Consider the following 25,301-nt stretch of genomic DNA (forward strand, 5'->3'; position numbering starts at 1 on the left):
TTACTTTCCAGTTGTTAGAATCAGAAAGAGGAAGAGTGTTACAACAATGTACAGGCTACAGAGCATAAGCATGAGTCGATCGATAGTTCTCGACACCATCTTCCATGTGACATCAACGTGTTTAACATTCTCTGTTCCATCATTGGTGGACATTGTGTTTTCATAGTTACTTACGCGATGAATTTTTCGAGCCGTTTGTCTTCGTCCACACTGGCGTATTATTCTAGCTAATATTCTTGGTACTCTTTCTTCGGCCGGGTCTTTATAGTAGGCAGAAAGTCCAAAAATAACAGTGAAGCAGACGAATGAGCCAGTTATCAAATCACTCAGAACGAAATAGGACAGGATTGATATTGGACTAGACGTCTTTGGAAGATTGTCTCCAACTATTGTCAAAAATACAGCTATCGAGAGAAGGACTGTAATAGAGTATGATAAGCGTTCTCCGCTCTCTATTGGGACAAAAAATACTAAAACATACAGGATCTCCAACAACTTCATTGGAATTACAATGTTCATAATAGCGAATGCAGGACGTCGCTTCAATTTTAAGTCAATACTTATGTAAGACAGATCGCCATTCAGGTGTGTGGACAATGCTGCATGAATCACATCCCATGTGCCATGACGGTTAAAATAATTCATATTGATGGTAGGGTCGGGAGCTTTTATTCGTATAGCAGAAGAGGGGGAACCCCAGCACATTAATTCTATAGGACAGAATTGAATATCAAAAGGGTAGTTTGCTACATCTACAGCACAGGTGCCAGAAATGACTTCAACAGGTAACCACAAGGCCGTACCATTATAAAGGTATGTAATCGGAAGGTTTCCCATACCAAGGCTAGCAAATCTTTCAAAGGGACTGACTACCATAAGCCCAGGTTTCCAAACTTTCTTTTCTGGAATTTCTACTGAAAGAAAGTTTTTGTAGACGGAAACATCCCATGTTAAACGTAAATCATACCACGTGATACTGAAGGTACCAACCACAGAAAATTTCCCTGTCATCTCATCCAGTTCTTTTATTCCAACAGGAAAAAAGGACACATTTACATCGACGGGAAATTCTGGTGCTATCAACGGGCGAATATCTTTGTTGTAGTCAGACAGTAAACGGTCGTACAAACTTTCCAGTTGTGTGAAATTGGATGATAAACTTCTGGCAATACACAAAAAATAAATCACAAATTTTACCAGGAGCATGATTTCAGCTGGTGTTAATTCGGTGACGTTTGAGTTAATATAAGTTTTATTTTCTTGTGTATGAATATTGCATTGGGATTAATAACTGAACTAAAATGCTTTAATTTTAAAATATCCATTTAATTTGCGAAGTGCTTTAATTAAAGGACATGATTACATCTTGAACTGCATTACTGTTTACTTTCCAAAAAATACGCATAGAGCTCATAGAGCCATATAAATAAAAGTGTGAGAAATCTACACGTTTCAGTAATAAATTGATTTGAGCAATCAATATTTTATTTAGGATTGAAAGGAAACAATTCAAAAGGATTTTAATAATAAGAAAAATATATGTATATTTCGAAAAATCTTTAAATTACTTTTTAAAAAATTATTAATATCTTGGTCAAATAGTGCGTACGTATTAGTACACCGGTAATATTTTCTTCTTTTTGAAAATAATTATGTTTGAAAAGAAGTGTAAATTTGATTCCATAAATTGACCACTTTTATTAAAATCACACTTCTTAAATCCGCATCATATACATTCTGCAGAGTATATACGGCGTGGATCTAAGAAGGATTGTAAAAATGACAATAAAGTGAAATATACACCAGGCATGGAGAGAACTAAAAACGATATTTTGTAATAATGATTAATTAAAATCAATTAATATTATTCACAAACATTTGAATCCTATATTAATCAACATCAGGGAGATACGAGGGCTCTTCAATAAATAATGACCTGAGCTCTATGACAAAATACAAAATAGAAATCATATGACACTAAGCTTGACTTTCTTTCACTATTGAATCTTTAATGAATTCATTACAGTTTATGTGACCACTTTTCACCACAATGTTTCACGGTGAGAATTTGGAAAACAAGGGCTATTCGAGACACTGCATTAGAAATGAATGGTAAAGATCAGTAAACTAGAGTGAAATTAAACGCTTCATAAAAGCTGATGTTAAACACGTTAGGAATCCCAAAGAAATATTTACTGAAATATGTGAAATTTACAGCAGCCAATGTTTGTTTTATAGACATAACAGCAGGTGGATTTCAATGAACAAAATCGATATAATGGGCATAAAAAAAATTGTACCGTCCTTGTCGACAAATACTTACAACAACCAATGTAGCTATTGCTTACTAAGGGTATTCATACTTACTGCTAAGCCATTATGGGCAAAGAATTCTCTTCTTTTTCCCCTTATCATGACGAGGAACAACGGTGGTTGTGACCGGTCTAAATAGTAGGCAGGGTTTGACACATAGTGCACTCGCCTCCGGCTCGTGCAATGTGTGATGCCTACTATTTAGGTCAGAGAATATCACTTCTTCATGGCACCTGATCCCGTTTTGATGAGTTAGATATCCGTTCTTCCTCTTCTTCTGATTTCTTTTGTTTAGATTAATATTTGAGTGTGAATACTGCTGGTTATCTCTATTTTTTTATAAGAAGAAATCTTTGTTTTCGGACATAAGACAATTCGATCGAAACAAACAGAAATAGATTAATTTTTACCTGGTCATCAATTAAAGGAGCTTACAAACGAAAGATATATGGTTTATCATATTTCTAATATATGTTTTTCGTGCATTCTGCGTATTTGCCCTGTTTAGCCTTTTAAAAAATTCCAGTGCGGTCATATGAAACAAAATGTCAAAACAGATTCCTAAATACTTAACACTTTCAGAACATTTATATGGCCGTAGGAACCGGGGGGGGGGGGGTAATTTTGCCGATATACATTATACTGTACAAAACAAAGCTACTCATGTCTGTGCCCCCTTAAGTACAATGAAAATCTATTGTGAGCTAACCATGAAGAACATTTGTTAAAAATTTCGGGAAAGTAAATAAACAGAACAAACACGGACCTCCAAAACATCGGAGATGGGATCAGGTGCCATGGAGGAGTGAGCATCCCCTGCCGACCGGTCACATCCGCCGTGTGCTCCTTGTCATGATCGGGAAATAACGGAAAAATTTGTCGTCAATTCAGTGTATAAATAATGGACAAACAATAAGTATGAAAAACATCAGAGATCATTTGACTCAATGATAAATTGTATTTGCTGACTAATTGTATCGACCATAGAACTTACGAAATGATAATTTTAAACGAAATAGCTGAAATTCTTGTTTCATCAACTTGTTTGTCAATAATTTACCTCGTTGTAGAAATTGTTCATGCATAGGGAATGCTTTTGCGTATCTAATCAACTGAGATCTGTTAACTCTGTATGCAGGTGATGAAGGTATATTGCTGCATAAGTAAGGGAAGTTGACTATAGAAAAGTTAAAGTCATCACGTTTGTCATAGAGCTTGTTTGTTAGATTACCATTAATGTCTTTTTCAAGTAAAATATCTACATATGAAACTGATGTCTCAGAATCTGTGGTATCTTTTATCTCAAGCTCACCAGGATATATCGTATTCGACATAAGAATGGAAATTACCATTGTTAATTGACAGTTCGTCGTCGATATATCTAAATGTCGATTTAATTATAAGGCCACAGCAAGTGTTTTCTTCTTTTCACGCATTAGATTGTGCACAAATTCTGCTCATGCGCGGATCTAGAGGGGGGGGGGGATCGGGGGGGGGGGTTCAGGACCCCCCCGGAATTTACCAGATTAAAAAATGTATATAGTAAAAGAAGAAAAAAGTTACCATGGAACCCCCTTGGAAAACGCAGACCCCCCTGGTAAACACGAACATGTGTAAAATGGGTACGAAAAGTTAAAGATTTGAGGCAATAGAAGTCACCACTACCCCCCCCCCCCCCCCGAAATAGGTTTTTCACGTTCGGGGCGAGTTTTAGGTTTTTTTTTTTTTTTTTTTTTTTTTTGCTTGTCAAGAAATTTCTGGGATTGGATTTTTTTTTTGGACTGAGGTGGACCCCCCCCTGGAAAAAATTTCTGGATCCGCGCCTGCTGCTTAATATGAATACAAAAATAGGTCTGCTAATAACGGGGCGCAATTGGTACCCATGGGAATTCCAAAAGATCGTTGGAAGACATAGTCTCCAAATCAACATAGATATTGTCAATCAGAAACTCTAGCATCTTTTTGATGTCAATTTCAGAGTACTTGTGTGTATCATTAGAATGTTTTTAACAAGTAAATTTACGAGTTCCATTTTTATTAAAAAAAGCAGCTGAAAATGATGTCGAAAAGCCTAGACTTCAATTTATCGTGGGAATGATTGCATATAAAGTTGAAAAGTTTTTAAGCTGTTGATTTTGATAAAATCCTGTGATTTCAAATTGTCCATAAGTTCCTTGGAATTATTAAGTATCCATATCTGATTTACATCACTTCTTTAATATATATTGTTGCATAGTACTCTTGAAGTTTCTCCTTCACTACTGTTAATATCTTAGTGAGGAGTAAAGAAAGAGGCTTGGTTGAACATTTACTGGAACCCGCTATGTATTTTTGGTTGTAAGGATTTTTATGAAGTTTCGGAATCCAATATATATATGGTAGTTAAAATTCATTTTGGTTCTTTGTGATATTAAAAATATTAATTCAAATCTGACATATGATTTTGAAGAATATCACCTTTAGAAAGGGAATTATGAGTATAAGTAGGATTGCTATTTGTAGAATTAAAACCTAAAACTAAAAAAATTCTTCTAATATACAATTTATACAATGAGCCTTACAAACATAGACATTGTTTTTACCTGCTTTGTCATCAAGGACCAGTACGTACTTATCATGTAATCTAATACTTTTTTTCACTTCTGGGTAATTGAATACAGAAGGATAGATGGTTTTCATATTGCCCCTCAGTCTTTTAATACGCGATTTTAACATCTGGATCTGATGCGTTTAATCACTTCTGATAAAGCGTCAATTTCTTCTTTTTCATATCTGGCCCATCGTCTGGCGTAACCTTCAACAGAATCCATAATATTTATAAAATTCCGACACCAGTTGAAGGATCGAGGCTCCCTATATTTAGGACCTTTTAAAATAAGTGATCGAAGGTCCTCATTATCAACTACATTCACCTCACCTGTAATAACGTGTCCGTTATAGGGTGAAAAAGAACATGAACAGGATGGAGGATTATGTTGAAGATACTCGATATCCAGGCCATGTAAAGTTTTTTTTTTTGTAATTGAAAAAGATGGATGTATATTCTTTTTTCACTTCTGGATTATTGAATACAGAAGGATAGATGGTTTTCATATTAACCCTCAGTCTTCTGATACGCGAGTGAAACATGGATCTGATGCATTTAATCCATTCTGACAAAGTGTCTACTTCTTATTTTTCATACCTGGCCCATTTAACTTTATTTTTCCTGGGGTCTTATAACGATTATGTTAGTAGCAATAAATTCAATTTATTTGTTGAAATGTTCATAGATCAATAAACGGAGGATGGACAAGATAGTTATGTTTGAATAAATAAAGAAATTACTGTGACACAACCCAATTATTTCAACAGTAATCGTCCAATACAAATCTTTGAAGAGGGCATGAAGTCAAAAAATGCGTGAAAAACTAAATGATTCTTTTAATGAAAACAGAACCGTGATAAGTTATAGAAATATTCAATATTGCTTGATAACGCACAAATAGGTTCATAATAGTTCTTATCTAAATAGAGTAGTACTGTGTACCGCGAGTCGTGTAACTATGGAACGATATTTCCCGATATTTATTTTAGTACAGACATGTAAGCCTCTTTCTAAATAAAAATAATTATTTTAATGATTTCTTTTTAATTTCACGGAAAAAAAACTCACCTGGTGAGAAGAGTTATATATGCTCTTTTCTTTAAATCAAGCAATTTGAAGTCCTTTTTTTGCACAAAATATTAAGATAAACGCCTATTCATCAAATCATAACAAATCAGAAGTAGAGAAAACACGAACCGCGAAAACATTGGACACAGTGCAGTGGAGGAGGAGGCTTACTAGGGACCAGTCACAACCACTTTGTAAAGAATGCGAATATGTTTAATCGAAGAAAATTAGTCAATTAAATGACCTTACATTTAGTAAAAAAATGAAAGTCACCATTTGACTTAATTATATATTGCATTTGCATTAAATCGACATTGTATTTTTGAAGTGTTTAATTTATACCAGACTGATGCTAGCTTTGTTCCATCAATTTCATTGTCAGTAGCTTTTGTCGTTTTAGAAAATAATTGAAAGCAAAGCATGCCATTGAGTATTTAATAACGTGGGAGACTTACTCTACATGCAGGTGATAAACTGAGATAAGGCCGTTGAAATATTTTTCGATTTTATGAGGATAATGTGCCATGAAGGAGTGAGCATTCCTGCCAACCTGTCAAACATACTGTGTGCTCCTTGTCATAATCGGGAAATAAGGGAAAATCCCTGAAAAATTTAGTATGTAAATAATGGCCTAACACTCAGTTTGAAAAACATCAGTCAGGATTTGACTTAATGATGGATTGTATGTGTTGACACGATCACTGTATCGACCACATATAGAACATACAATATCTTAATACGAAACAGAGGTGTCAGACTCTGTGGTATCTTTTATTGCAAGCTCACTACTCACTAGCATATATTGTATCCACACAAGAATGAAAAAAAATCTTGACAGACAACACGCAGTTGATATATCTAAATGTCGAGTTGAAGACAACAGCAAGCAAGCATTTCTTCTTTTCATCCATAAGATTTGAACAAATTCTGCTTCATATGACTACAAAAATAGGTCTGCTAATGTACTCTGTAATGATGATATGTTTTTGGTGATTATATCTTTCTATCTTTGCAGTGGTATCTCAGCCTTCCCAGTGCCCCCACGGCTGGATACAAAGGAATTCCTCTTGTTATGCCTTTATCACAGGGGCCCCAGACGGCTCGACTGAGGCAGAGGTTAGAGAGAAAAGTAAAATACGTTAAAATAATGATTAGTGATCAATCACGAAAACTTCCAAAAACACAAACATGTCTTAGAAAGGATGAAATAGTGTTAAAATGAATTATCGATTGGAGTTAACGAATAGTATTCAAGCCCAAGCGTCCATAAAACAATACAGATTTGGTGCAGAGCAAAGACGGACCTCCAAAACATCAGAGATGGGATCATCTGCCATGGAGCATTCCCTGTCGGCTAGTCACACCCTCGTTTGCTCCTTGTCACGATCGGGAAATATTGGAAGTTTTTGCCAACAATTTGTGTTTAAAAATAAGTATGAAAAACGTCAGTCAGCATTTGACTCTATATTGATAAATTGTGTTCGCTGACAAGGTTCCTATATCAATCATAGAATTTACGTAATGATGACTCCCAACGAGACTGTTGATATCGAAAAGTAATAGAAATCATAAAAGACTTTCAACATTACAAATGTGCGTACAGGGCATAAAACCCGCACCCTTGGGAATTCTAGAGGTGAGATCAGTTAGCTAGGAGGTGGGAGCAATCTTATCCTTATAATAATAAACACAGAATTTGATATCATAGATAACTGATTAAAAGTAAAAATGCTTTGTAGTAAATTTTATCAGATTTGTCGAAAAAAAACGCAATGCTCTTTTATTACAATACGTACAATATCTTGGCGAATGTATGTTCATTTAAAATCATTGCAGATTTATTGCAATTTTTTACATTCACGGCTGGTTGAGATAGAAACAGTTGCAGAGAATGAATTTATTCGGATTCATTTGATGGATAACCACTTAAAAGGTTTGCTTTTTATTAAATTTTTTGAAAATAAATTGTGAGCGAAAAAGAATACCGAATGAATACTTTTATTTCAATTACAGTAAATATTTTTCCATACCTTAAACCTATTACTGACTATTAACCTTGAGCGGAAAAGTCTTTAACGTTTTTTTGACATTTGTATTTAAATCAAATATTAGTTATGAAAATCATATAGAAGATTTCATTGTTGTATCTAGATAAACTTTCATGATTTAGTTGAGATGTTTTTGAGCTTTTCATGACCACTTGAAGGTAACTTCTGGATTGGTCTTTCTGATGTTCTTGTTGAGGGTGAGTGGGTCTGGCTATCTACTCAGTCTCCGGCCACTTACACAGATTGGGCACCACACGAACCAAACAATGCCAACTCTAACGAGAAATGTGGAACCATAGATTATAATTACCATTGGAACGATCTGCGATGTTCAGAAAAATCAAATTTTATCTGTGAGAAAATGTGTGTTCAAATTCTTCTTTAACTATTTTAAAACTCCTCCTCGATTTGAGTGCTAAAATAATTGTTTTGATTTTATTTTTATCTCACCTTCGTTCAGTCCATTGCAATCCATATTGCAGGCACACTTAACTGGAGTTACAATAAATCAATCAACATTATCACGAAGATGATGAGACAATAAAGAATAAATTAACAATCATTTCAAACAATATAGTTAATATGCAGATAAACCTAAACATCCCGTAATTTGTCTTTTTACAGGGTGAACGAGGAGGTTGATATTATTGGCTGAAAGAAAGTAATTTGAAATAATACCAGTTTTTGAATAAAATTTTAATTACAAATTTCTTTTGTTTACAAGATGCCTGCTGAGTTGAGAGGAATGAGGTACAATATACAATAAACAGAGAAAATGAACCGTTGTCAGTAGACAAATGGCAAAGCTTGAATGGCGATAAAATTCATATATTTTTTGATATTCCAGTTTCTAGAACATATTAACTTAAAGATATAATTATTCAGGTATGAAGAATATATACGTTTACGTTTAAGCACAACATTTTGTGCCAATTGTGTTTACAAAAAAAGTTCCATACTTCTGGAGTAATAAATATGCTGAAGGTGACTTTCATTCTATGAAATGTTGTTTTTACGAATTATACATAATTTATTTTTGTTGTTTGCGTATTGCGCTTCTCATTTCTTCATATACATTCTTGAATTTGGTCGCTATTGAATCGGTAAAAACCGAGGTCCCGAGTCGCAGTAGATGCTGGCACGAAAAAAATCCCTTTTTGCTCATGGCCCTATAGCTAAGAGCCAAATTTATATTGTGTCAATCCTTTCAGGCACGTAGCAATAGCAACAGGTGGGGCCAGGGGGGGGGGGGGGGCTGGCCCCCCACTTTTTTCCCCAACATTACCTTTACTATAGAAAATGTTCATTGAAAAGATGGTGCCCCCCCCCCCACTTTTTACCATTGTATATTCATAGGAAGGAAATATAGGAAAAAATTGGAAGTTAAAGGAAGTTGGCCCTGAAAAAAGTTGGCCACTATCTCCCCCCCCCCCCCCCCCCCCACCCCACCACCCACGAATAGAATTCTCGAGTTTGGGCAATTTCCTCCTTTTTTTTTTTTTTTTTTTTTAGCTTGTCAACTTTTTAGGTAAGTAAAAAATTTTTCTCAGGTTGGCCCCCCCACTTTCAAAAACGATGCTACATGCCTGCCTTTTGTTTCCATGGTGCATAAACAGTTTTTCTTCCTCAAAACGTGACTGTTTAAATTGTTTATGGTGTACAATGCCTGTTTTCTCTTATCTGATTTTGAACATGTTGAATTCTGATGTCGAAGAAATTGTTATTGGGACAGTGAATCGTTTTTATTTCTTGCAAAGATAAGCATGTAACAAGGTCTCAGTGCACATGATTCCTTTGCAAGTTTTGCATTGGGTGATAAACTGAAATGTGTCTCTTAAAGATGAAAGTCCTTATCTGCACAAGTTTGGGAATTAATATTCTTTACTTCTGGTGAGTAATATTATTACATTCTCAGCTTCTAATTCCAACGCATTTCCAAGACGATTCGAGAATTTCTAAACACATCTTTATATCCACAGCAACTGGCTTCTGTGAAGCTAAGATGTGTTTTTATAGCTGAAGTGTGCTTTGTTTTGTTGTTGTTGTTTGTTTTGTTTTTGTTCATGTTTGTAGTTTATTTATTTATTTCTATTGCCAAAGAATAATTATTGTTTATTTATTTTCATTGCCAAAGAAAAATTTATAATTTCCATGTTTTTCCGAAAGTGTAATTCATTAAAAATGTAAATTAAAAATGAAATATTATAAAATGTATTCGGGGGCAATGAGACCATCATGTTTGAGATCAAACTAGCCAGGTTGTTTAGATATTAATTCATCTTTTCTTGTACCTGTTGAAGTGGTCACCGGTTCCCCGTCGTGTCCTCATGGTTGGTATCAACACGGATCCTCCTGTTATGTATTCATTACTGGTGTCTCGAATAGTTGGACAGAGGCAATGGTTTGTGCTAAAAATACATTCTCTATGTCACTTTTTCATCTTTTGTGTGAACATTTTCTTTTCAATTTGTACGAGATTTTTTTACTTGATACATGCATAGATACTAGTACTTTACTGAAATGAATTTGAGTAAAGTCACTCAAGCACCTTTTTCTACTGATCAAAATTTCTCATATAAAAAGATATGTGAATCCAAAGTATCAGAAAAACACCTTTTGTAGCTTATATTAGCTTTAAACATAAATCATTCATAAAGCATTTGTAAAATAGTACAGAACAAATCTACCGAAAAACCTATAGTAAAAGCATAATCATGTTTAAAATTCCAATTTCAAGTCAAACGGCCTCTAGCCGGATGAAAGTAATTAAATATTCAAGTTTATTATACCCCCCGCTTGAAAAGCGGGAGGGTATATAGTAATCGTTAATTCCGTCCGTCTGTACGTCTGTCCGTCCGTCCGTCTGTCTGTCCGTCCGTCTGTCCGTCCGTCTGTCCGTCCGTCCGTCTGTTACGCTTTGGGGTACCCATCTCTTATCCGCAACTCCTCCCATACCACTGAATGAAATTTGATGAAACTTTCATAGAATCTTTATTACATATTGCCATTGTGCACCTTCTATTTTGCTTTTTGATCTGACACATAGTTTGGATTTTCCAGAGCAAAACATGGACTCTGCCATTTTATTCAAATGGGAGGCGGGGGGTATCATTTAGTGAGCTCATTGCTCACAGTACCTCTAGTTTCCGCATGTAATCTTTAAAATGACAAGTTGTTCATATAATTTGAAGCCAAAAAGGTGAAAGATCAAGGACAACATAAAAATCTGGTGGCATCTCTTTTATTTGATATGTTGATTTGAATAACTTTAATCAGAGAAATGTCATCCCAAAAAATGTATATACTCAGAATTACATTACATCAGTTTCAGTTTCCAAGGACAACATCAGTCAAGGCTATTCTATTTGTCAATTTTGAATTGGTTCAATGTGGTAGTAAGAAAATGCTGACCATGTATGCAGTGCCGTCCACATAGACATAATAACAATGTTAGTGTAGCAAGTATGCTAGCGGATCTAACATCTAATTTCAATTAGATTGGAAAACTTTAGAATGTTATATTTTTCTGTGTTTTTGCATGGGACTCTCAGCTAATCTGATGGAAATAGAGACACGGGGTGAAAATTATTTCTTGCAGCGGCATCTTCAGACTATGATTCATAGTCGTGTGTATTATTCGAATTTTTTTCATCAAAATAGGAAGCAAAAATTGAGACTTGAAATTAATACTGCAATAATTGATTTATAGGTATCTCAAACTTTGTTATTTTGCTGCTAATTTTAAATTTTGATTTGATAAGTTTGTGTTTCGTAACTTTATTGATTAAGGACTTTTAATACTTTGATAAATCTTGGTATCAGTAACAAGATAAACACATAACTTTATGATACAATGCTGTTGGAAAAAAACTTTACTGGAATCATGCTTATCCTTTAAGATTTTTTTAATCCATAGATTTTATTTTTGCTTTCACATTTACAGATTGTACAATATATTAGTTTATAATCAATACATGCTTTCATGCTTTCAGTTCTTCTAGCTAGTAATTCATATTATACAATTAATACAATTTCTCTTTGGTAAATACTAATACATGTTCATTTCAAAAAGCTGCAAAAAATGTATCACATTCATATGAATCTTCCCTGTGAAAGCTCTATATACAAAGAAGTAAACCAGCTGGGAAGGGATGGAGGAGGGTAATAACAAAACAAATATAGTGAAGTGGAGGGAACAGAATTTTAATAATAGTTAATACTTTTTAAAAGTGTTTTTAAGATTCATTTGTAAAGAATATAGATGTGATTTAACATTTCACTGTTGTATGTAGCTAAAGTTTCTTTGATTTAAGGTAACTTCTGGATTGGTCATTCTGATATCCTCTATGAGGGTGAAATAGTCTGGCTATCTACTCAGTTTCCGGCCACTTACACAGATTGGGCGCCGACCGAAACGAATAATGTCAACTCTAATGAGAACTGTGGAACCATAGATTATAAATACCACTGGAACGATCTCCAGTGTTCAGAAAAATCATATTTTATCTCTGAAAAAAAAATGTATGTACAAATTCTTCCAAATACGTTTTTGGCTATGGCTATGATTGCGACTAAATAATAAGCGACCATTAATATATTTGCAAAAATATATGATGCTGGGATATTCCATTTATGGTTTTTTTTTTAAAGGAAGAGAACTAGTAATAAAAAAAAAGATGCTTTGATTATACCCGGGTATTCATTCTGTTACAATTATGTTCCCCAAACGAAGTTGGGGAACATATTGTTTTTACTCTGTTTCTTATTATTATGTTCCCCAAACGGAGTTTGGGAACATATTGTTTTTACTCTGTTTCTTATTATTATTATTATTATTTTTTTTTTCTTATTTGTTCTCCGGTACTTTTTTGTCCGCGAGTGTTCTCAGAAACTGTTCACCCAACTGAGCTAAAACCTTTTTAGGGTTAATAGGTGTGTAGTGTAGGTGTGCGGAACGAAGGTCATTTTGCGCGCATACGCCTGCACGTGCGTGCGCGTGAAATGAGTGAATTGACTGATATACTTAATATAGCTATAACTTTTACATTTTTTGATGAAATGCTTTGAAACTCATTACGTAAGGATATATTAATAGTTTTAATAATATGACACTGTCAAATTAGCATAAACTCACGCGCATGCACGTGCGCCTTCCTCTGATTGGCTGAAACAAAAATCTCAATATCTCTTTTGTTTTCCAACGAAATGCTTTGAAATTTTTAACATTGTCATGAATAAGGATATCCTACAATATAATATGGAAAAAATTTCATGAAATCACGCGCATGCACGTGCGCTGCAATCTGATTGGCTGAAATTTTAAATGGCTATATCTCCTTTATTTTTTGACGAAATGCTTTGAAATTTAATACATAGTCATGCATTAGGATATCCTGCAATATGATATACAAAAAATTTCACGAAATCACGCGCATGCACGTGTGCTGCAATTTGATTGGCTGAAACTTTAAATGGCCATATCTCCTTTGAATTTTGACGTAATGCTTTGAAATTTAAAACATAGTTATGCATTAGGATATTCTACAATATGATTTAGAAAAAAATTATTGAAATCACGTGGATGCACGTGTGCTGCAATCTGATTGGCTGAAACTTGAAATGGCTATAATTCCCTTGGTTTTCAACCTAACAGGATGGGATTTAGAACATAGATAGATATAAGGGCGTCCTACAAGAAGGTATGGTCATCATGCACGTGCACGCACGTGCGTGCATTTGGAACGAGTGAAATTGAAAATACACTTGAATGAGTGATTTTTAATACTTTTGGACTAAATACTTTCATATAAAGTATATTTTAATATATAGAAAGTGTAGACAAGATTATATGATCATTATGCACGTGCATTCACATGGGCACGCGTGCAATGTTAAAATTTGAATATAATTAGTATCCTTTTGGGAAAACGTTGTTAAAGTCAAAAATGCACAGATGTTGTCTTATTTAATAAGGCTTACAGGGAATATGGCACCAAAAGGGAGTTGGGGAGCGTTTGGGGAACATCTGTAACGGTTCCCGTTACAATTAGCACTAGTTATTATTATTATTATTATTATTTTTCTTCTTCTTCTTCCTGGGTACTTTTTTGTCCGGGAATGATCTTGTAAACTGTTCGTCCGATGTATGTAAAACCTTTTTAGGGTCAGTAGACATGCAATGTAGATCTGCGGAATCAAGGTCATTTTGCGCGCACGTGCTTGCAAGAGCGCGCACGTGTAACACGTGAAATGACCAATATAATAGATATAACCGCAACTTTTCTATTTTTTGATGAAATGCTTTAAAACTCATAATGTGAGGATATATTAGTAGTATAGACATGATGGCATGGTCAAAATAGCAAGATCTCACGCGCATGCACGTGCGCTTCGCTCTGATTGGCTGAAACTAAAGTCTCAATATCTTTCTAGTTTCTTGTCATAATCTTTTGAAATTTTGAACATAGTCCTACATTATAAAGGTCTACAGCATGATATATAGAAATTTTCATGAAAGCATGCGCATGCACGCATGCTGCAATCTGATTGGCTGAAACTTTGAATGGCTATATCTCCTTTGTTTTTTGACGAAATGCTTTGAAATTTGAAATATAGTCATGCATTAGGATATCATAAAATATGATATAGAATAAAATTCATGAAATCACGCGCATGCACGTGTGCTGCAATCTGATTGGCTGAAACTTTGTATGGCTATATCTCCTTTGTTTTTTGACGAAATGTTTGGAATTTTAAAATATAGTCATTCATTTAGATATCCTTCGATACGATAAAAATAAAAATTATGAAATCCCGCGCATGCATGTGTGCTGCAATCTGATTGGCTAAAACTTGAAATGGCTATAACTCCCTTGCTTTTCAACCAAACAGGATGGGATTTAGAACATAGATAAATATAAGGGACTCCTACAAGAAGGTGTAGTCATTATGCACGTGCTTGCGCGTGCGTGCACGTGAAATAAGTAAAATTAAAACTATACTCGAATGAGTGTATTTTTAAATACTTTTGGTTTAAATGCTTTGATATTAAGTATATTAAAATCTTAGATAGTGTAAACAAGATAAAATGGTCGTTACGCACCTATTTTTAAATATATTTTGTATTTCTCTAAGAAGACCTTGATTAAGTCTAAATTCCATAAAGTATTTCTTATCTAATAGAGATTACAGGGAATATGGCACAAAAAGGGAGTTGGGGAGCGTTTGGGGAACATCTGTAACGGTCCCCGTTACAATTAGCACTAGTTGTTTGTATTTTTTAAAGATTTTAATTCATATGTTTAATCCGCGATAATCAGTCTTTATACAAGTATGAGAATTTTGGATATATGTAATAGGCAAACACCTTGAATTAGTTGACATTAAATAGTCCTATGATTTTTCTTCTGTACACCTAGTCATATCAAATGGGGGTGATGCTGAGGTTGCTAATTTTTAAAACTGGCTTTTAGTTTATCTTCATGTTTTAATATGTCAAATATTGAACTGAATATAACGAACGATTATCAAGATGACTGACCAGAAAAGAGATACAATTTACGAGCAGTGCAAACACGAGCCTTTAAAACATTAGATGTGGAATCGGATGTCATGGAGGATTGGGGTTCCATATTGACGAATCAAACTTGCTTCATTCTCCTTTTTGTGATAAAGCAAGACTTTTAAGTCCACAAACAATTCATTGTGAGATAATTGTCTGGCAATTTGCACGAAAAACAGTCAGAGACATTTGACTTAAGGACATACTGACCATGTATTTATTGACAACGTCATTGTGTTGACCATTGTAATTAGGAAATGCAAACTTCAATCTAGCTTCAACATATCCTTCAAGTTTATTCTCTAATTACTTCGTCAATGCCTTGCTTCATTTCCTCTTTTTTAATTAGATCAATCGCTTTTGTGTCGTTATCTTCACTATTCCCAATTCTTAATTAATAAAGGCAGAAGGACTCATATGATTTTAAATTTTTTCAAGTCGTGACTTTTTAAAAACATATATCTTAATTTTAACAAATCTTCGAAGTGTCTAATTCTTCTTTAAAGTTCGTCCCTTTGCCTGGTGTAACTTTTCAGAAAATTTTCAAAATTTCTAAATTCATGACTGGAGATGAAAGCTAGGGTTTCTTGAAAAATTAGTCTTTTCATACGTGAATTATAGTCCTTATGTGAATAATTTTACTAACGTCACTGGTGATTGCGTGTCCAGAAAAACTAGATACAGAATAGCTTTTTGGAGGATAATGTGTAAGAATCTTGATATCTATCCACTGCACTTTTTTTGTTATCAAAAACGTTGGATATGATAGTCGGTAAATATTTGAAAGAAAGACATTGTGTAAACTTCAACTTGAAATGTAGTGGAAAGCAAAACCGGACCTTTTTGTGAGTAAGAATATTATTTAAATCTTCTGTGTCAATCACTCCGTTTGAAAAATTTACGTTTCCGAAACAAACACGTTGCTGTTTCCTTCTCCTTAAAACATGATATTTTAAGAATTTAGTTTGCAATTCTTCTAACTTCATGTTTTCGTTTCTATTCTGGTGTCGGGGTTATTGTAACAGTGAATCGTTTCCATTTGGCACAAAGATAAGCATGTTAAAAGGTCACTGTGCACACGATTCCTTGCACATTTTTGCATTGACTGCTAAACAGAAATGTGTCTCTTAAGGATGAGAGTCCTTATCTTCACAAGTTTGGGATTATTATTTACGCCTGGTAAGTAAAACTATCGGATTGTAATAATTTCCAAGCTGTTGTGACTATGTCTGTCCGAAAACGTTATATTTCCCAAGACTAATATCTATAAAATTCAGAAATTATACCTGAATATTTTAATCAAATTTTCTTCACGTCAACAGCAACCCCCTATTAAAAAGCCAATGTTTGTTGTTTCATTGGTTTGATGGTTTTTTTTTTTCAAATGCAAAATAATTCCATTATGTTTTTTTAAATAATGTTGTTTATTATAAATGTCAACAATAGAATGTTATTGAAAATTTAGGAGGGAGAGTGTTTTCAATAAAACCACCATGTTATAAAACACATAATTGACCAAAGTGACCAAATTGAGTAGATACTAATTTTTCCTTTTCTTGAACATGTTGAAGTTGTCATCGGATCCCCATCGTGTCCTTATGGTTGGTACCAACATGGATCATCGTGCTATGTCTTCATAGCTGGTGTTTTGAACAGCTGGACAGAGGCAATGGTTTGTGTTTTTTTTTTCATTTATACAAAATTTTATTCAAATTAAGTGGATGGGGTTGGGCAGAAGGCAAAAAAATAAATGATACAGTCGTTTTTGTTATTCATCTAACCTGTCGATTTTTTCATAAGGAAATTCTTTAAATTATTAAATACATACATAGATAACAGAATTAAATGAAACTGGGTGATGTTTTTCAAAAATATATATTGGAGAAACTCCAATCTGTTGTTTTCTCATTAAAACGATTTGCAACATAAAACATCGATAATCGATAATCAATATTAGCTTTGTGGCTGACATGGTCAAACCTGACTCGCTCAAAATAGCACCATAAAATCTATAAAAATATCATAGAAAAGCAAAGATCATTTTTATAGCAATTTCAATGAAAACTGTCGCTAGCATGGTGCAGAGTAAATATCGCAGATCAGATACTACTGTACATGTTTTTGGTATTTATTCCAGTTTATTTACACATGTAATCTTTAAAACAACATATCCATGAATCATTTTATTTGGAGCTAAAATTTGAAAGATCAAGGCCATAATTAAGATTACCATTATCAGAGAAATATCATCAAAAAATTAATATGCTCGGGAAGTTGAAGTGAGCAAAAAATGTGATACACAAAATCTTTTATGTAATTTTGATTTTCTAAAGGTGTGGATATAAATATTAAATAGTTCTTACCAAATTATATGAATATGTTTCATCAGTAGTATGTTAGTCTGTATTTTTTCAGTCGTTTTGCAAGGCACTTTCTGCTAAATTGGTGGAAATAGAGACACAGGATGAAAATAATTTCTTGAGTAACCATCTTCAACGCATGGCGCACGGTCGTATGTATTACAAGCAGAGAATATCGAATTTCATTTTTTCAATCTAAACTTTACATATTTTTACTCATAGTAACTGTTCGTCAAAATATTTCAGATTTCAAAACAAAATGTAATAGTTAAAAATTCAATGTGACAACTTTTACTTTTGTGGCAATCTCAGTCACGTTCTTTTTATTCCTAAAGGGTCCGTGTTTTTCAAGTCTCATTGTTCCAGTACAGTCTTCATATTGATGAAATAGGCAGGTTTGACCGACATTACCCGTTTTTGCCATGATATGAAGCTGGTCGCTATAATACATTGTAATCACTAGTTAAAGCATTAATTTTATCATTAATTTTACTTTTGTACAATTCGTGCCAATTTCCTCAAAAACTGAAGACTAAGCGTGCCATGTGGATTGATTGTATGTCGTTTAACACCCCTCTCTAAATTTTTTTTACTCATATGTAGACGGAACCTCTTTCCGGTGGAGAGCTACAAATTTTGTCCTATACTCGGCACTTAGGGCCATTGAGCAGTGAGGGATCTTTTTCGTTCCAGCACCTACTGCGACACGGGGCCTCGGTTTATAAAGTCTCATCCGAATCTCATCCGAATGAACCGGTCTCCACGTCCCACAGTGGGATTCGAACCCGCACCTCTAGAGCAGACGCTCTAACCACTGCGTCACGCGGGCAACTAGCGTGCAAGAGATTTTTAAAAATTGCTTACGGGGAATGGCTACGGAAGCCCATTTAGGACCTATCAAAAAATATTTTTGAATTCGTTATAACGATTTTAAGAATTCGTTATAACGAATTTAATTTGTTATAACAGATTTTAGAATTCGTTATAACGAATTTAATTTGTTATAACAGATTCATTGAATTCGTTTTAACGAATTTAATTTGTTATTACAGATTTATTGAATTCGTTATAACGAATTTAATCTGTTATTACAGATTTATTGAATTCATTATAACGAATTTAATCCGTTATTACAGATTTGTTGAATTCGTTATAACCAAATTCTTGAATTGATTATAACGAATTCAAAAAATCTGTAATAACAGATTAAATTCGTTATAATGAATTCAATAAATCTGTAATAACAGATTAAATTCGTTATAACGAATTCAATGAATCTGTAATAACAAATTAAATTCGTTATAACGAATTCAATGAGTCTGTTATAACAAATTAAATTCGTTATAACGAATTCAATAAATCTGTTATAACAAATTAAATCCGTTATAACGAATTCTGAAAATCTGTTATAACAAATTAAATTCGTTATATCGAATTCTAAAAATCGTTATAACGAATTCAAAAATATTTTTTGATAGGTCCTAAATGGGCTTCCGTAAATGGCTATTCATAGCATAATTCATTAAATATTAATAATATACAATTACAAATTACTGTTCTGGAAATGTTTATTTAATTGAAACTTGTTAAACAATTATTCTTGCTGGAGTTTTACAAATTATAGAAACAGACTGTAGCTGATTGATAGATATATAAATTGTTCATTTCATATCCTTATATCTGCAGATAACTACTGGATTGGTTTAACAGATGCAATTTTTGAAAATGAGTGGTTATGGATGTCCACTCAAAAAGAAGCTCAGTACACCAATTGGGGGCCCTTCCAGCCAGATAATGACCAGCACATGGAGGACTGTGCAGATATAGCATTTTTCGGTCACCATGGTCTCTGGAATGACGAAGATTGTGATACAAAGCAACATTTTATTTGCGAAAAAGAGTAATTATCCATCCTTTTTGAATCAGTTGTTTTTGCCGCACAATTATCAAAGTGATGGAATAACTTTTAGATCTTTCAAAAGTTTTTTTTATTATTATTTATTTATTATTTTCAGTTTGACAAGTACAACCACCGTTCCTCCAGTTGGTATTCTTGTTGGTTAATAAATCTTTGAAATAGTATCTTTCTTTATTGTCTTGTTGGAATATTCTAGTTAGATTAATTGTGCTGACGAAAGACATGAAATCTCGTTTAAAGTCATCAAACCGCAAATCGCAAGTTTCATAGTTTTAATTAAAGGCTGCTTGTTTTACAACGAGCATTTTTTTTTATTCAGGGAGTACAAGGAGGCAACAAAAAAGTCAAAGGTACTTGGACACAGATTTGAAGTCAATATTTCCTCTATAATATTACGACTTACATATTTTGATAGCATTTCACATAAAAATTAATTAAAAATCTTATTTCATTTAAAGTTATTTAAACTTTAAATTTTTTGGCGGGTTTGATGTTTGACACATCCTTGCACTTTCACAAATTTTAACCTTGGTCTTAATCCTTAGGAAAAGTGGCAATCTTGTTGTGCATTAATGAGAAATATTTAATCTGTTATCCAGAAAAATAATTTTATTCCGAGTAGAAATGTTAGAAAGCAAAACTCCTTCACAAGTATCGTCATTCCGAACTAAGAGCTGCGTACAGAGTTTAGCAAATCGAGCACACTCGTGTTATGTACACAGTTTTTGTAAACAGAGCACGAGTTCTATTGATGTTGATGTTTACAATTCACCGGGTGCATTCAATCGTCACAGTCTGCTTACCACAACTGCACGGACTGACAATATATTGTGTGTTTGTTTTGCTTTCGAACATGTCTACTCTGAATTTTCTGGATTATAGTATTAATATTTTTCATATTAATATTTACGAGATTGCCACTTTTCCTAAGGATTAAGAATAGAATTGATTTGTGAATGTGCAAGGATGTGTCAATCAAACCCGCCAAAAAAATTGAAATTTTAGTATCTTTTATAGGAAATAATATTTTTAATTAATTTTTGTGTGAAATGCTATTAAAATATGTAAGTCGTAATATTATATAGAAAACAATAGCTTCAAATCTGTGTCCAAGTACCTTTAGGGTGCCAAAGTTTGACATTTTACAATATTTCCTCAATTCTGATGGAATTTCATCAAATTTGAGAAACATTTTGCTTTGGGAGACAAGAGGACAAACTGGTCTATATGAGATTTTTATGTAAAAGATGCATATTACTAGTATACTAGCGCATAAAATATATAAATTTGGTAGATAAGCAAGCTTGTGTTCGAAAATTCGGAAAATGACAAAGTTTCTGAACTTTCTGCAAAACTTGTGTATCACAAAACTTAGCATCTGTACTCATCTTGAAATACGGATGAACACAGGAACTTTTGCATCGCTCTCAAAGATACCAGAAACCGGGGTCAAAAGAAGGTCTTACCTTTCCATGGCCTTTAAGATATATGCATTTATCATTATTTTAATTGAATGATTTATTCTGACATTTTTCCATTGGCCGAAACCGATCAAAAAAGTTCAAGGGCCTATAGATTCTATTTTTCAATAGTACTTTTACGCATATTTCGGTTTGTTATCTTCACATTTTATAATGGCAGTTATACAGGCTAAATCAAGATAATGATCGTTATTAGGACAATAAATCGTTTCCTTTGCTTGCAAAGATTAGCAAGTCACAAGTTCACTGTGTCCACAATTTTTGCAAATAAAATATAGATTGATACAAAGAATGTTTTTCTCGAAACTCCTCATCTTCATTAATCTGGATATTTTCTTTATTGGTGAGTAGTAATATTGCATTTTAACCGTGTTGTACATAATTTCTCTAATTCTAAGTAATTTTCAAGAAAACTGAGTGTTTCCAAGACGAGATATTTCTACAGCAACTAATAATTGTTAAATGCTAGTTTTAAATCAATGTCTTTATCTCGACAGCAGCCATTCTAGGGTAAGGATTTTGTCAATGACAACGAAAACAAAATATTATTTCCAAAAATGTCATTTATTAAAACTGACGATTAAAATCCATTCGAAGTTAAACAAAGGAAAAGTAAAGAAACCAATCAATTCTACAATAATCATTAAAGTCGATCCTGAGCCATTAGATCACATATTTATTTTAATTTACTTAAAAGTTGTCACTGGATCCCCGTCTTGTCCCCATGGTTGGTATCAACATGGATCCTCGTGCTATGTATTCATTGATGGCGTCCTACACAGCTGGACTGAAGCCATGGTTTGTAATTATTCACGCTGTTTCATCATCTTTTTTTAATTTCGAAGAGGAAAATTCTTTAATTTTTACATTGGTGCATATATGTACCTGGTATTAAAATTAAATTGAAGGAGATGAGGGGGAAAAGATGCGTAATGTCTATATCTTCAAATTAAATGTATAAGCATCATATTCAGTTCGTGAAATATCTGGTGATAACGAGCAGTATGCAAGCTCAAAAGTCCATAAACCAACACAAGAAAGGAGAAGAGCAAACATCAGAGGTAGCATCAGGTGCTATTGAGAAACATGACATTAACCTCTCCTCATTGAAATCAAAATAACATTATCTCTGCAGAAAGAAATCTTATTATACCCCCGCTCCGAAGGAGAGGGGGTATACTGTTTTACCCTTGTGTGTCTGTCTGTGTGTCCGTAACAAATTTTCGTCGCAGTTTTCTCAGCAACTACTAATTGCAGATGCTTGAAATTTTAACACAATCCTCTCAGAGGCATGCTATACGGTGGAATACATTTTTGTCTAAATCCGATGTCAAATTCCTGTTTGCCTGTGTGTCTGTCCGTTTCATAAATAACAAATTTTCGTCACAGTTTTCTCAGCAATTACTCATCACAGATGCTTGAAATTTTAACATAATCTACTCAGATGCATGCCATACGTTGGGATACATTTGTGTTTAAATCCGGTGTCAACTTCCTGTTTGTCTGTGCATCTGTCCGTTTCATACATAACAAATTTTCGTCACAGTTTTCTCAGCAACTACTCATCGCAGATGCTTGAAATTTTTACATAATCTTTTCTGAGGCATGCCATATGGTGGGAATCATTTTTGTTCAAATCCGATGTCAACTTTCTGTTTGTCTGTGCGTCTGTCCGTTTCATACATAACAAATTTTTTCGCAGTTTTCTCATTAACTATTCATACCAGATGCTTAATTTTATTACACTCTTTGTTGAGGCATGCCATATGGTGTGATTAATTTTGATATGAATCTGATGTCAACTTCATATTTTTCTGTGCATCTGCCTGTAATTGAACTTGTGTATCTTAACATGGTAGTGCTTATACACAACAGAGTGGGGGTATTCCTAGTGAGCATTGGCTCACAGATTTCTTGTTCTTGATGCGATATTCTTGGGGAGTTGAAACCAAAAATAAACACACGGAAAAAGACATGAATTTATATTTTTTACTCTGATACTTACAAGCTAACCGCTGATAATGAAAATTTCAAAACATGCTTGTGATTTGACTTTGACTAAAATGATTTCAATAAAATCTCAGAAAAATACGAATGTTGTGTCATAAAAGTAAATTTTAAGGAATTGTTTATCTTTATTCTAGGGTTTTAACAACAAAAAATGTGTATTTTTACGCAAACTTTAAGAATAATATTTCAATAAATGGAATGATGAACCACTCAAGGTGTATACTGTAATTGTGCAATATTGTGAAGATTTTACCCTCTTTGATGTATGTATGCTATTTCATAGATACTTTATTTCAAGCTTTCAAAGTTTGTGTGATTTATTTTAAATAAACTACACGTTAAGGTATAATGAAATATAAAAAAAAATGTTATAATCGATTTTTTTAAAATTGCCATAATAGGTTTAATGTGCATTTTGCTTGCCTTGTTTGCCCATCTTTTTTGTATGCATGCATAAAGTGCAGTCAACAAAGACACGACCATAAATACATTTTCTAAAACTGCACTGTAAATAAAATTCTGAATTTGCAACATTATTAGTATTCACTGGATGTACCTCATATCGGCTCCATGCTTTTTGTCTTGCTGAAATTTGAAATGAACAAATCTTCCTGAGATATTTAATTTTAAAACTATTGATAGAAAACAGACGTTTATTCTCAATACAAGCGACTATACATAGCTTTGATAGGTAATCATTAGATTAATTTACATTTCAGTCGTTTTGTAAGGGACTCTCTGCTAAACTGGTGGAAATAGAGACACGGGATGAAAATGATTTCCTGCAGCAGCATCTACAAAACATGGTACATAGTCGTGAGTATTTTCAACAAAAAATACAATATTTTTTGTCATCTAAAGATAAAATATTTTATATTTGTATATATATTCAAAATCTAATTTGACCAGTTAGTCACATGTAAATGTGTGTGTCTTAACAAATTTTAACATTATCAAATCCTTAATATTTTCTTTAAAATATTTGTTTATCAATTCGTTCGTGTAATATGTAAAAAAAAAAAGCGATATTTCAATCAAATTCAGTTTTTCATAACTTAAACAAAAAATGTTTTATTCATAAAGTGGTGTCCTGAAATTGTATATTAAAATTCAGACTAGATACTTCGTTCACACACTGCAATGTCAAGTCGTACCGGAGGTTAATGAAATTAGAAGTGAAACTGCAAGGGAAATTTCAAGCTTCACGTTTTAACCTTCTCTGCAGATAACTACTGGATTGGTTTAACAGACGCGATTGTTGAAAATGAATGGTTATGGATTTCTACTCAGAAAGAAGCTCAATTCACTAACTGGGGTCTCTTCCAGCCTGATAATGCCCAAAACATGGAGGACTGTGCTGACATTGCGTCTTTCTTTCCACACGGCGTCTGGAATGATGAAGATTGTGACGCCAAGCTTCATTTCATTTGCGAAAAAGAGTATTCATATTTTTTTTCCTGACTTCTTGGTTTTTTTTCTAAATTAAGCTGGTTTCACACATTCTCTCTAAATGGTAATCTAGATTTTCTTGAAGTGGTTTAACAGTTTAGAACTGAAGTAATTTAAGCATAAAAAGAATTCTGATATTCTAGATACACTATTTATAATTTTATTAAGATATTATATTCTCTTTTAACAAACTTTTTTGTTCTCGTTGTTGATTATTATAATTTTTGCTATAACGTACTCTATTCATATCTCAATTATGGAAGACAAATCCGTCATGATATTGTTGAAAAAATAAAATCCTAAAAATATCATTTATATTATGAATGTTTACTGAGGTAATTACATTAAGAGGTCTGTCAAATATCTAATACTGGAAATTCACACGCAGTTAAAGGATTTTATGTTTTATCATTTTTTTTAATTATGAAAGGATTTCAGTTATTATAATTATCATTTTCAGATTGAAAAGTACACCACCATTTCCAGTTGGAAATCTTGTTGGTTAA

At 33.3% G+C, this 25,301-nt stretch overlaps 3 protein-coding genes across 3 annotated transcripts; 2 read left to right on the forward strand and 1 right to left on the reverse strand.

The window, feature by feature from the left end:
• LOC134230657 (neuronal acetylcholine receptor subunit alpha-6-like) lies at window positions 1-1,206 on the reverse strand. Its single transcript, XM_062712490.1, has one exon. The coding sequence runs from the start codon at window positions 1,204-1,206 to the stop codon at window positions 1-3; it is 1,206 nt and encodes a 401-aa protein (XP_062568474.1).
• A 4,632-nt stretch (window positions 1,207-5,838) lies between these two features.
• Window positions 5,839-8,698, forward strand: LOC134230648 (perlucin-like). Its single transcript, XM_062712482.1, has 5 exons — window positions 5,839-5,898; window positions 6,984-7,084; window positions 7,805-7,901; window positions 8,175-8,379; window positions 8,641-8,698. The coding sequence occupies exons 1-5, from the start codon at window positions 5,859-5,861 to the stop codon at window positions 8,669-8,671; spliced, it is 474 nt and encodes a 157-aa protein (XP_062568466.1). The 5' UTR covers window positions 5,839-5,858; the 3' UTR covers window positions 8,672-8,698.
• Window positions 8,699-16,554: 7,856 nt separating this feature from the next.
• LOC134230658 (perlucin-like) lies at window positions 16,555-25,301 on the forward strand. The gene is made up of 5 exons (XM_062712491.1): window positions 16,555-16,756; window positions 22,034-22,134; window positions 24,066-24,162; window positions 24,572-24,785; window positions 25,256-25,301. The coding sequence occupies exons 1-5, from the start codon at window positions 16,696-16,698 to the stop codon at window positions 25,299-25,301; spliced, it is 519 nt and encodes a 172-aa protein (XP_062568475.1). The 5' UTR covers window positions 16,555-16,695.

This window comes from Saccostrea cucullata, unplaced genomic scaffold (assembly GCF_032062105.1).
Source record: "Saccostrea cucullata isolate Sc308-1 unplaced genomic scaffold, CSIRO_AGI_Scuc_v1 ctg144, whole genome shotgun sequence".
Taxonomy (NCBI): Eukaryota; Metazoa; Mollusca; class Bivalvia; order Ostreida; family Ostreidae; genus Saccostrea; species Saccostrea cuccullata.